The 13,703-nt window shown below is 50.6% G+C and overlaps 1 protein-coding gene across 2 annotated transcripts in view; it reads left to right on the plus strand.

The window, feature by feature from the left end:
- Positions 1-1,525: 1,525 nt before the first annotated feature.
- COPG2 (COPI coat complex subunit gamma 2) overlaps positions 1,526-13,703 on the plus strand; it is a 31,425-nt gene continuing 19,247 nt past the window's right edge. Inside the window, exons 1-6 of one of the 2 annotated variants that reach the window (XM_068169318.1) lie at positions 1,526-1,632; positions 3,342-3,394; positions 4,667-4,747; positions 7,373-7,444; positions 10,881-10,960; positions 13,161-13,236. In XM_068169318.1, coding sequence (XP_068025419.1) covers positions 1,596-1,632; positions 3,342-3,394; positions 4,667-4,747; positions 7,373-7,444; positions 10,881-10,960; positions 13,161-13,236 — 399 coding nt within the window. In that variant the 5' untranslated portion in view covers positions 1,526-1,595. Of the gene's footprint in view, positions 1,633-1,971; positions 3,248-3,341; positions 3,395-4,666; positions 4,748-7,372; positions 7,445-10,880; positions 10,961-13,160; positions 13,237-13,703 lie in introns of those variants that run through there. The other variant, XM_068169326.1, reaches the window with a different exon arrangement.

The raw sequence follows: 13,703 nt of genomic DNA on the forward strand, positions 1-13,703 counted from the left end.
CCAGGCTGGGCAGTGACTGGCTGGAAAGTAGCCCTGAGGAGAGAGACTTGGGGGTGCTGGTGGACAAGAAGCTCAACATGAGCTCTCAATGTGCACTTGCAGCCTGCAAAGCCAATCAGATCCTGGGCTGCATCAGGAGAAGTGTGGCCAGCAGGTCGAGGGAGGTGATCCTCCCCCTCTACTCAGCCCTGGTGAGACCCCACCTGGAGTACTGCCTCCAGTTCTGGAGCCCCTATTACAAGAGGGATGTGGAGGTGCTGGAACGTGTCCAGAGAAGGGCCACGAGGATGATCAGAGGGCTGGAGCACCTCTCCTATGAGGACAGACTGAAGGAGTTGGGGCTGTTCAGTCTGGAGAAGAGAAGGCTCCGAGGTGACCTAATTGTCGCCTTCCAGTATCTGAAGGGGGCCTACAGGAAGGCTGGGGAGGGACTTCTCAGGATCTCAGGTAGTGACAGGACTAGGGGGAATGGAATGAAGCTGGAGGTGGGGAGATTCAGGCTGGAGGTGAGGAGGAGGTTCTTCACCATGAGAGTGGTGAAGCCCTGGAATGGGTTGTCCAGGGAGGTGGTCGAGGCCCCGTCCCTGGAGGTGTTTAAGACCAGGCTGGATGAGGCTCTGTCCAGCCTGATCTAGTGTGGGGTGTCCCTGCCCATGGCAGGGGGGTTGGAACTAGATGATCCGTGTGGTCCCTTCCAACCCTGAATGAAACTATGAAACTATAGTTAGTAGGTGTTGACATCAAATGTAGCTTCTACCGGGGCCAAAACTGAACCCAGGATTTCAGGTGTGATCTCATCAGTGCCCAGTCCAGGGGGACAATCCCTGCCTTGATCCTGCATTCCATATTCTTGCTGATCTAAGCCAGGATGCTGATGGCCTTCCTGGCCAGGTGGGCACACTGCTGGCTCATCTTCAGCCATCTGTTGACCAATACCCCCAGGTCTTTCTGTGTCAGACATCTCTCACAGACACTGTTCACATCATCTATGGGGTTTTTGAGGGTGTCATCACTGTGAAGGCAGCTGTTGCACCCCATCTTTGAGAAAGACCGTGCTGAGACCTCAATAACTTGTGACTGCTTGGATTTTACCTTTAGTATTTTTAGAATTTTCTTTTTACCTTTATTATTTTTTGAAGGAGAAGGAGGAGGGAAACAGCAGGGAGGGAAACAGGGCACAGCAGTGAGCTGCTTCCTTTGCTACCAAAATTGTTGGGGAATGGAGCAACGCCTTCCCTTTCTGAGGGGAGTTGGTGGCTGAAATGTGTGTTTATTTTTTTGGGGGGGAAGGGGTTGAGATGGCTTGGCCGGCTGGCTAAGCTCGGGCTCACAAAATAACGGCGCGGCCCCTTTAAGAGGCCCTTTCGCACTCCACCCCAACTGACCCCGTCCCTTCCCCCTGTGCCCTGCTCCAGTAGCGGGGAGAGGGCGCGGCTTGGGGAGATAAAAGACACCCAGCGCACCCACTGCGCCGACAGATTGATTGACAGCGCCGCAAACCAATCAGAGGGCAGAGGCTGAGTGGCGAGGTGGGACTTCCGGAGGCAGCTCCTGCGGCGGTGCTGCTCTAAGGGAGGGGAGCGGCCGTCGGCAACATGATAAAGAAGTTTGACAAGAAGGATGAGGAGTCCGGTACGGGGCTGGCGGCGGCCGGGAGGGAGCCGGGGGCGGGCCCAGGGGCGGGCATGGCGGAAGGGCCCTGAGACGACCGGTCGGTAAGCGCTCAGTGTGCGCCGCGGCCTGTAAGGGCCACTGAGGGGAGGGAGGGACGGAGGAAGGGAGGGCTTCTGACGTGAGGGGGACAACGATCGCTGAGGAAGGAGGTCCTGCCTGCTTTCCTGTGTCCTGGTCTTCCTTGAAGCCTCCCCCGGCCTTTCCGGATGGTCGGCGGGCTGCAGGGCCCGCCCCGATCCCCTGAGGCCGAGCTCCTAGGAAAGCAGTTCCCCGCAGCCCTGCGGGCTGAGGCTGGCCGTCTCTGCCCGCACTTGCTGTGGTGACGAGGAACACTGCTTGCAGGGCTTGGTCGAGGTCTGCACCTCAACTCGGCAGTGGGGCAGCAGCTGTCCAGTGCCTTGGGTTTGGACTGTGGCGGGAGCGGTTGTGTTCAGGTAGCCGGCGGGAGCGATAAACCCCGGCATACTGGGTGGATACACAATGGACGAAGCCCTCACCTGCACGTTTTTGCTCCACAATATCGTCTGGACATGAGGTTGCCTGTAGAACTGATGCCGTCTTTGAGTTTTCGGTCGCTGCTGCTCGGAGATCTGAGTCAGAGTGTGAAACTCAACCAGATGGGTTGAGTTTGCTTTCATTCTAATTTTCTTTCTGCTTGGGACGGGGAAAAACTGAAGAATAAAAGAACCAAAAATGAAAAAAATTCAGGAGGAAAAGGGCGAGAAGCAGTTAACGAGGGTTCGGAGGGATTTACATGTCTGAGGGTCGCTTTGAGAGGTGGGGGTGGCTTGCGAGGTTGGTCTCTGCGTGAAACGTCGTCTCCAAGCCGTTAATTCCTCTCAGCGGCTGGGTTTGGGCTGTTAAAAGGCTGAGAGGTGACAGTGTGGAAATGGTTATTTTGTGATGTGGTTTTGGAGTTTGCTGAGTAGCCCATTTTGGCGGTGCATTGATCGATGCAGTCCTCATTTCAGATCCCATCAGCTGCTCTGTCCCACACTGATCAATCTATTCCTACTTCCCGTCCCATCAACAGCTCTGTCCTGGTGCTATCAGGGCTGAGGACACAGTCTCAAGCTGCACCAGGGAAGCTTTAGGCTGGATGTTAGGAAGAGGTTCTATACAGAGAGAGTGATTGCCCATTGGAATGGGCTGCCTGGGGAGGTGGTGGAGTCACCATCACTGGAGGTGTTCAGGAGGAGACTTGATGGGGTGCTTGGTGCCATGGGTTAGTTGATTAGGTGGGTTGGATTGGATGATAGGTTGGACATGATGATCTTGAAGGTCTCTTCCAACCTGGTCTGGTCTGATCTATTCTATTCTGTTCTATTCTTTGACTGCAGGAACAAAAACATTGGGAATAGGAGAAAAAAAATCAAAGGAGTAAATAGTACTATGTAAAGGGAGTATTAAGGCAAACTGATTAGTAAACAGCTTTCTTCCTCACATTCCAGCTAGGCTGAAAATGCCCCAATCCTTGTTTTTCTGTAACTGTGAATATACAACTTCAAATGGATTCAAAGCTGTTGATGGAGAACATCTTTTATTTCAAGAGGGATGTCACTGTAGCATTGAGGTATAGTTGTAAATTTCAGGGGTGTTCCTGGGTGTTGAGCTCTGCTGTTTTTTGTGGAGGTCACATTTCTTGAACTGTCTCTTCTCTTTCTCAGGTAGTGGCTCTAATCCTTTCCAGCATTTGGAGAAGAGTGCTGTGCTTCAGGAGGTAGGAACAATCACAGAATTGTTTCTGTTTGAAAAGACCTTTATCATTGAGTCCAACTGTTAAGCCAGTGTTGCCAGGTCACCACTAAACCATGTCCCTCAGCACCACATCTCCATGGCTTTGAAAGCCCTCCAGGAATGGGGACTCTACCATTGCCCTGGTCAACCTGTTCCAGGCCTTGACAAACCTTTCAGTGAAGAAATTGTTCCTCATGCTCAACCTAAACCTCCCCTGGTGCAAGCTGAGGACAGTTGTTCTTGTCCTATCACTTGTGCCTTGGAAGAAATCAATCCTCACCTGACTCCAGCCTCTTTTCAGGGAGCTGTAGAGAGCCAGAAGGTCTTCACTCAGCCTGCTTTTGTAGAGCCTCAACACCCCAGTTCCCTCAGCTGCTCTTCACAAGTCTTGTTCTCTAGACCCTTCAGCATCTTTGTTGCCCTTTTCTGGACACACTCCATCACCTCAATGTCCTCCTTGGAGTGAGGATCCCAAAACTGAGCCCAGGATTTGAGGCGTGCCCTGTCCAGGGGGACAATCCCTACCCCAGTCCTGCTGGCCGCACTATTGCTGATCCAAGCCAGGATGCTGGTGGCCTTCTTGGCCACCTGGGCACACTGCTGTCTCATCTTCAGCCTGCTGTCAACCAATACCCCTGGGGCTTTCTGTACTCAGAACCTTCTCAGCCACTCTGCCCCAAGCCTGGAGTGTTCCTGGGGTAGTTGTGACCCAGCACTTGGCCTTGTTGTACCTCAGCCCATTGATCCAGCCTGTCTAACATCATTTAATTCTATGTTTTCATCAGTGTTAGCAACACGTGAGGCAGTTTTAAATGTGACCCTCTGGAAATATGCTTCTCTGCATGCTCTAAGAGCAGTTAAAAGTGAGGTGACCTTGTGGTTAAATAATGAGGAGTTTTGGTGGTTTCAAAGAGCTATAAAGTGCCAACAGAATAATTTCAACTTTTTGTTCCTTCAGTCTAAGTAGTCTTTGGCTACAGATGCTATGGAAAGAGGGAAGTTGTTATTACTTTTATTTCAGAGTAATTTTTTCTAGTCATAGGTGGCGAACTGAGTTATTATCCTCTGTTCAGATGCTGCCTGTCCAGTAAACTAAATGTCCATGAGTTGACAGGAAAACGCTCACTGGACACAGTTTTGTGATGTAAAAAAGTTACAAGCTGCTTGGTAAAAGCAAACTGCTTTACTGTTTCTGATGAAAGAGGATTCCTTGCTGTTAGATACCACCTCAATGCAGTGCTTTTGCTGTTTGTAGGCACGTATCTTCAATGAGACCCCTATAAACCCACGGAGATGCCTGCACATCCTTACCAAGATCCTTTACTTGCTGAACCAGGTAACTCTTGTCATTTCTTCCCAGCCAGAGTGAGTATGCCTGAGGCTAATTTTGGATCACCTTCAGTTTCAGATGCCTCTTTCTGTCAGATATGGAGAATAGCTTTTGCACAGATCAGAAATGGGAGTTTTTAGGCTGTAGCATTGTGTCCTCCCTTCCAACTTTTCATAGTATCAGTCAGGGTTGGAAGGGACCACAAGGATCATCTAGTTCCAACCCCCCTGCCATGGGCAGGGACACCCCACACTAGATCAGGCTGGCCAGAGACTCGTCCAGCCTGCTCTTAAACACCTCCAGGGATGGGGCCTCGACCACCTCCCTGGACAACCCAGTCCAGGGCTTCACCACTCTCATGGTGAAGAACCTCCTCCTCACCTCCAGCCTGAATCTCCCCACCTCCAGCTTCATCCCATTCCCCCTAGTCCTGTCACTACCTGAGATCCTGAGAAGTCCTTCCCCAGCCTTCCTGTAGGCCCCCTTCAGATACTGGAAGGCCACAATGAGGTCACCTCGGAGCCTTCTCTTCTCCACACTGAACAGCCCCAACTCCTTCAGTCTGTCCTCATAGGAGAGGTGCTCCAGCCCTCTGATCATCCTCCTGGCCCTTCTCTGGACACCTTCCAGCACCTCCACATCCCTCTTGTAATAGGGGCTCCAGAACTGGACACAGTACAGGTGGGGTCTCACCAGAGCTGAGTAGAGGGGGAGGATCACCTCCCTCGACCTGCTGGCCACACTTCTCCTGATGCAGCCCAGGATCTGATTGGCTTTGCAGGCTGCAAGTGCACATTGAGAGCTCATGTTGAGCTTCTCCTCCACCAGCATCCCCAAGTCTCTCTCCTCAGGGCTGCTTTCCAGGCAGTTACTGCCCAGCCTGGATTTGTGCCTGGGATTGCCTCGACCCAGCTGCAGGACCCTGCCCTTGGTCTTGTTGAACTTCATGAGGTTGGCCTGTGCCCACCTCTCCAGCCTGTCAAGGTCCCTCTGGATGGCCTCCCTTCCCTCCAGCGTGTCTGCTGCACCACACAGCTTGGTGTCATCAGCAAACTTGCTGAGGGTGCACTCAATGCCACTGTCCATGTCACCCACAAAGATGTTGAATAAGACAGGTCCCAGGACTGATCCCTGAGGGACTCCACTTGTCACTGGCCTCCACTGGGACATGGAGCCATTGACAGCCACTCTTTGGGTATGGCCATCAAGCCAGTTCCTTATCCATCTAGAGGCCCACCCATCCAACCCATGTGTCACCAGTTTGGAGACCAGGATGTGGTGCGGGACAGTGTCGAAGGCTTTGCTCAGGTCCAGGTAAATGACATCAGTTGCTCGCCCCTCAGCTATTAATGTTGTCACCTGCTCATAGAAGGCCACCAGGTTGGTCAGGCAGGATTTGCCCTTGGCGAAGCCATGCTGACTGTTCCCAATCACCTCTTCACTATTCTTCTGAGCCAATAGTGCCTCCAGGAGGATCTGCTCCATGATCTTTCCAGGCACTAAGCTGAGTGGGGAATGTATCACTATAGCTTGTAAGACTTCTGCATGTCACATGAGAGTTGCTGGTTGGACTATGTTCAGCAGCATTGTGCAGTTTAAGGGCCACTTGTTTGCCCAGCTAAAGTGGTGGACTAAGGGCACAGGCCAGGAATTGACAAAGTGGAAGGTGGTGTTTTGTTTGAGGAGAAACTAGAAGCATGATCATCAGACTGGTTTAGGTTGGAAGGATCTATTGAGGTCTTCTAGTCCAACCCCTCTGCAGTAGTAACATCTTGAACAGTTTGCTCAAGACTCCCTAACATCCTGTAATGGTTCCATCAAGGGTCCCTTAACACCTCTGGGCCAGTGTTTCACCACACTCAAAGTAAAGAATTTCTTCCTTCTCTCTAGCCTAAATTTCCCTCTTAGTTTCAAATCATCACCCCTTGTCCTGTCATAACAGGCCCTACTGAAAAGTCTGTCCCCAGCTTTCCTCTCAGCCCCTTTAAATACTGGAAGGCTACCAGAAGGTCTCCACAGAGCCATCTCTAGGTTGAACAATCCCAACTCTCTCAGTCTGGCCTCACAGGAGACGGCTTCCAGCCCTCCCACCATTGCTGTGGCCACCTCTGGTCCCACTCCAGGCCATGTCTGTCCTGTGCTGAGGACTCCAGAGCTTGCTCCAGCACTGCAGGTGGAGCCTCAGCAGAGCAGAGGGGCAAAATCCCCTCCCTGTCCCTGCTGCCCATGCTGCTGAGGATCAGCCCAGGACAGGTTGTCTCTGGGCTGTGAGCACATGGTCCTGGCTCATGTTGAGCTTTTCATCCACCAGCACCCCCCAAGTCCTTCTCAGCGGAGCTGCTCTCCATCTCTTCATTCTCCAACCTGGGTTGATTGCAGGGATATAGGGAACAGAAGCTGCTCCTCATGCTATTCCCTCACTGTCCCAGTGTGGATGCCATTGATACTGAAACCAAGTAGGGAATACTGGACCTGTAGTGCCCAGAAAAAATAAGATGAAGGAAAGACTTTCTCACACTGGGAAAGATCTTCAAAGAGAAGATTCTTCATGTATGAGTATGTGTTAGAAAATGGGGCTGGAAGGTGGAGACAGCTGGATAATGGTGTTGGTTTATCTCTGGCTATTTTCAGGGTGAGCACTTTGGAACCACTGAAGCCACAGAAGCTTTTTTTGCAATGACCAGATTATTTCAGTCTAATGATGTAAGTACCTGGTGTTTACAACTCTGCTGCCTCCCTGCTGCAGTCTGGCTTTGCAGTAATTACAAAACAGTTGGAGACTGGGATGTGGGAGGTGGGTGTGGCAAGATCTTCAGCTCCATGGGCAAAGAACTGGCTGGAGGCAGTTCATGGTTTGTAAACAAATGACTCAATACCGTACAGCTACTTCTGCAGGGTTTGGTTTTTTTTCTGAGTGGAATTACTGTGGTGAAGAAGGTGAATAATGACAGGAAGCCTTAATATATGAATCTGTATAATTTTGTGACTGTTTCCTACCCTTCACAGAAATTCCAGCATGGTAGGGGTTGGGAGGGACTGCTGAAGGTAATCCAGTCCAACCTCCCTGCTAAAGCAGGGTCACCAACAGCAGGTTGCTCAGGATCACAGTTTCCATGTGGGTTTGAAATATCTTCAGGGAAGGAGACTCTCCAACCCCATTGGGCAGCATGCTACAGGGATCCAGTGTTCTCAAACTCAAGAAATTGCTCCTGATCCCAAATTGCAGTTTGTGCTTCTTGCCCCTTGTCCTGTTGCTGGGCACCACTGAGAAGAGTCTGGCCTAGTCCTCTTTCCCCTCACCCTTGAGCTCTTGCTGAGCATTGAACAGATCCCCTCTCAGGCTGCTCTTCTCCAGGCTCAACAGCCCCAGGGCTCTCAGCCTTTCCTTCTCACAGTGGCTCCAGGCCCCTCTGCATCTTACCAGCAGCTTCCCAGCCTCTGCTGAATTCTCTCCAGTAGTTCCCAGTCTCTTGAACTGGGGACCCCAAAATTGGACCCAGAACTCCAGCTGTGGCCTCACCAGGGCAGAGTAGATTATTTTCATTTGCAAATCATAGAATCAATAAGGTTGGAAAAGACCTCAAAGATCATCAAGTCCAACCTGTCACCCAACAACTCATGACTGCTAGACGATGGCTTCAAGTGCCACGTCCAATCCCTTTATGAACACCTCCTGGGACAGTGACTCCACCACCTCCCTGGGCGGCCAATTCCAATGGCTAACAACTCTCTCTGTGAAGAACTTTCTCCTCACCTCAAGAATAAACTTCCCCTGGCACAGCTTGAGACTGTGTCCTCTTGTTCTGGCACTGGTTGGCTGGGAGAAGAGACCAACCCCCACCTGGCTACAACCTCCCTTCAAATAATGCACCTCTATTGGAGACACAATTTAAAAGTTGCTTGTAGATCAACTCTTGCTTTTTGCCTTAACAACTTCATAATCAGCATGGAATCAAGGGTTGAGGCATCCTAAATTCTCAAAAAACACCCAAAAGCCAGATGAAACTTTGGACTTTACCCAGTGTAAATCTCCTTTGCAGAGAGGCAAAGAGCTCAGAGGGGCTTATACCTCATGATAGTATTTGAAAATGTGAACTGGCACTTCAGGTTTTTAAGCCTCAGGAAGGTTGAATGTATCACTATTTAAAGACAGCATGACAGTTTGGGGAGTACAGAGCAGTTGGGACCTTTCTCATAGCCACTTTAGAAAATAAATTGCTATGTTTTTTTTAAAATGTAAAGTTCTGCTTGCTTTCAAAGGGCAAAATATGCTCTCTGTGAGTTTCTGTATTTTTTACCATATCAAAGCAGAATGGTTTGGGTTGGAAGGAACCTTAAAGATCACCTAGTTCCAACCATGGGCAGGGACACCTCATACTAGACCAGGTCCTGTGCAACCTGACCTTGAACGCTCCCAGGGTTGGAGCCTTCGCAGCTTCTCTGAGCAACCTCTTCCAGTGCCTCACCTCACAGTATAACTAAGGTTGGAAGAGACCTCGAGGATCATCGAGTCCAACCTATCAACACAGACCTCATGACTAGACCATGGCACCAAGTGCCACGTCCAATCTCCTCTTGAACACCTCCAGGGACGGTGACTCCACCACCTCCCTGGGCAGCACATTCCAATGACAAACGACTCGCTCGGTGAAGAACTTTCTCCTCACCTCGAGTCTAAACCTCCCCTGGTGCAGCTTGAGACTGTCCCCCCTTGTCCTGGTGCTGGTTGCCTGGGAGAAGAGACCAACCCCTTCCTGGCTACAACCACCCTTCAGGTAGTTGTAGAGGGCAATGAGGTCACCCCTGAGCCTCCTCTTCTCCAGGCTAAACAATCCCAGCTCCCTCAGCCTCTCCTCATAGGGCTGTGCTCAAGGCCTCTCCCCAGCCTTGTTGCTCTTCTCTGGACACGTTCAGGTGTTTCGATGTCCTTCTTAAACTGAGGGGCCCAGAACTGGACACAGTACTCAAGGTGTGGCCTAACCAAAGCAGAGTACAGGGGCACAATGACCTCCCTGCTCCTGCTGGCCACACTATTCCTGATGCAGGTCAGGATGCCATTGGCCTTCTTGGCCACCTGGGCACACTGCTGGCTCATGTTTAGGCAGCTGTCGATCAGCATCCCCAGATCCCTCTCTGTTTGGGAGCTCTCCAGCCACTCCGACCCCAGCCTTCATGGTGAATGATTTCTCCCTCGTGTCTGTCACTTTTAACTGGCAATTGTGAGGCTTCTGCATACAAACATGATTCATCACTTCATTCATAATGAGCATGTGGTGTAATTCTTCTCCTGGTTGGTTTGATAAGAGAGAATAAAGCTGTTACCCAGTTACCACACATGGCTTTAGTTGTGTGCTTATGACTACAGAAGCTGGGCAGAAGTTGTACAATTTTTTTGAACTGTTAAGAATTAAGATTGGTGCCCAGGGACAGGACAAGGAGCAACAGGCACAATCTAGAACACAGAATTCCACCTTAACATAGGTGGGTAGATGAAGAAGAGTGTGGCCAGCAGGTTGAGGGAGGTTTTCCTCTGCTCTACCCCAGTGAGGCCACAGCTGGAGTCCTGGATCCGGTTCTGGGCTCCTCAGTTAAGGACAGACAGGGAACTACTGCAGAGTCCAGCGGAGCCTGCAAAGAATCTGAGGGACAGGAGCATCTGTGTGAGGAGGAAGGGCTGAGAGCCCTGGGGCTGTTGAGCCTGGACAAGAGCAGCCTGAGAGGGGATCTGATCAATGCTCAGGAACAGCTGAGGCAGGGAGGGACAGAAGAATGGACCCAGACTCTTGTCAGTGGTGCCCAGTGACAGGACAAGGGGCAAATTAGAACCCAGGAATTTCCATCAGGAGAAACTTCTTTGCTGTGAGGTGGTGGATCCCTGGAGCAGGCCATTGGGAGAGGTTGTGGAGTCTCCCTCACTGCAGAAATTCCATCCCTACCTGGCCATTGCCAAACTGGGCAACCTGCTGTATGTGCCCGTGCTTTAGCAGGGAGGTTGAACTGGATGATCTCCAGAGGTCTTTTCCAGCCCTACCATGCTGATATGCTGGGATTATTTAAAGTTTAACTTTTTAAATGTGTAGGAAATATTTGGTTACAATTACCCTTGAGCTTAATGGTTTTCTGCAATGCACCTTCACAGCAAACCCTTCGGAGAATGTGTTACCTCACCATCAAGGAGATGGCCAATATTTCTGAGGATGTCATCATTGTCACCAGCAGGTAGGAGAAAACACAGAAGCAGAGCTGTGAAAGGAGTAGCTGGATCTTAATGTTTTTTGTTTCAGCTGCTGTGGTTTCCTCTCATTATCCTCTGTGAAACAAAGGAACACAAATTCTTCCATGACACAGTCTGTCCCACTTAGTGAAATGTTCATTTCTCCCCACTGTGTTGTTCACAGCTCATCAATACTTTGTTTTCTTGCTCATTTTTCTTTAAATTACTGGTGTTTGATGATTTTTGTGGCAACTCAGGCTGTGACTGGTGTTTCGCTTTGCTGTCAGAGCAGCTAGGGAAAAGCAGAGCACCGCTGAGGTCTGTCTGCCTCCTAAACTATCAGTTTTTCTGACTACTTAATAGACATTACAGTTGTTGAGGGAGCAAAAACCAAAAGGATCTATGTCATGTGCTAAGCCATAGTTTTATTTTATATCTTTTAAAAGCTGTTCAGCTGACTGAATTTTCTTATCATGGTATCATAGTCAGGGTTGGAAGGGACCACAAGGATCATCTAGTTCCAACCCCCCTGCCATGGGCAGGGACACCCCACACTAGATCAGGCTGGCCAGAGCCGCGTCCAGCCTACTCTTAAACACCTCTAGGGATGGGGCCTCAACCATCTCCCTGGACAACCCATTCCAGGGCTTCACCACTCTCATGGGGAAGAACCTCCTCCTCACATCCAGCCTGAATCTCCCCACCTCCAGCTTCATTCCATTCCCCCTAGTCCTATCACTACCTCAGATCCTGAGAAGTCCCTCCCCAGCCTTCCTGTAGGCCCCCTTCAGATACTGGAAGGCCACAATGAGGTCACCTCGGAGCCTTCTCTTCTGCAGACTGAACAGCCCCAACTCCTTCAGTCTGTCCTCATAGGAGATGTGCTCCAGCCCTCTGATCATCCTTGTGGCCCTTCTCTGGACACCTTCAGCACCTCCATATCCCTCTTGTAATAGGGGCTCCAGAACTGGACACAGTACTCCAGGTGGGGTCTCACCAGAGCTGAGTAGAGGGGGAGGATCACCTCCCTCGACCTGCTGGCCACACTTCTCCTGATGCAGCCCAGGATCTGATTGGCTTTGCGGGCTGCAAGTGCACACTGAGAGCTCATGTTGAGCTTCTTGTCCACCAGCACCCCCAAGTCTCTCTCCTCAGGGCTGCTTTCCAGCCAGTCACTGCCCAGCCTGGATTTGTGCCTGGGATTTCCTCGACCCAGCTGCAGGACCCTGCCCTTGGTCTTGTTGAACCTCATGAGGTTGGCTTGTGCCCACCTGTCCAGCCTGTCAAGGTCCCTCTGGATGGCCTCCCTTCTCTCCAGCGTGTCTGCTGCACCACACAGCTTGGTGTCATCAGCAAACTTGCTGAGGGTGCACTCAATGCCACTGTCCATGTCACCCACAAAGATGTTGAACAAGCCTGGTCCCAGGACTGATCCCTGAGAGACTCTGCTTGTCCCTGGCCTCCACTGGGACATGGAGCCATTGACAGCCACTCTTTGGGTGCGGCCGTCAAGCCAGTTCCTTATCCATCTAGTGGTCCAACCCAAAATTTATCTAACCCAAAATTTATGTGGTGGAAAGGAGAAGAACAAATTAGAAGATCAAAGAAGGAAAATGGCTGAGCTAAATAAACCAAGCCTATGGCAAGACTGTGCTTGTTGTAGTGTTCTTAATTTCATAGAATCATAGAATTCTTTTGGTTGGAAAAGACCTCCAGAATTGAGTCCAAGCATAGACGTAACACCACCATGACCACGAAACCCTGTCCCAAAGTGCCATGTCCTCATGTTTCTTGAACACCTCCAGGTTTGGTGACTCCACCAGCTCCTCCGCAGCCTAATTTAATACTCTGGAACAAGTTGCCTGGAGATGTTGTGGATGTCCCCTCCCTGGAGGTGTTCAGGACCAGGTTAGATGAGGCCTTGAGCAGTCTGGTCTAGCGGGAGGTGTCCCTGCCCATGACAGTGGGGTTGGATCTGTAAGATCCCTTCCAACCCCAACCATTCCATGATTCTATGATTTCCACAGAAGCTGTTGCAAATTAAAAAGTGACTTCTGTCCAATATTATTAACTGCTAATGTATCAGCAGTGATGAGATGACAGCTGGAAGAGCAGCTAAATGAGATGAGGTGAATGTCACAAAAAAGACCCCAAGTCTTTGAGATGTTCAAGAAGCATTAACAAGGTGGTTTTTGACCGTTTCAGTTTGACCAAAGACATGACAGGGAAGGAAGATGTATACCGAGGGCCAGCCATCAGAGCACTGTGCAGGATCACTGATGTAAGTACAGGCCACATCCCTGTGGGGGCAGAGATGATCGATGAGGGTGTCTGGAATGGAGAAGTAGAAGCAGAGTGTGCTTCCTGTAGTAGTGATGGAGCTGCTGCTTTAGGCAGGGCTGCACTGAAGCCCCCTGCAGGTGTGAGGAGTTCTCAGAAGCTGTAGCACAGTAAACACCCAGTTAGAAGGCAAGAGATCCAGAACTCTCTTTTTTGATCTGAGGTTACTTTGATGTAGACTTTGGTCAGAGAATCATGGAGGCCTTTTCTGACCTTAATGATTCCAAAGTCATCAAGTCTCAACTGTTAACCCATCACTGCAGACTCCACTGCTAAACTGTGTCCTGCAAAACCACATCTACACGGCTTCTAGGTCCCTCCAGGGATGCTGATTCTATCACTTCTCTGGGCACCTTGTCCCAGGTCTTGACAACCCTTTTGGGGGAGAAATAGTTCCTTGTGTCCAAC

The sequence above is a fragment of the Melanerpes formicivorus genome, unplaced genomic scaffold (assembly GCF_026170545.1).
Source record: "Melanerpes formicivorus ecotype bairdi unplaced genomic scaffold, bMelFor1.0.p_v2 SCAF_3, whole genome shotgun sequence".
Classification (NCBI taxonomy): domain Eukaryota; kingdom Metazoa; phylum Chordata; class Aves; order Piciformes; family Picidae; genus Melanerpes; species Melanerpes formicivorus.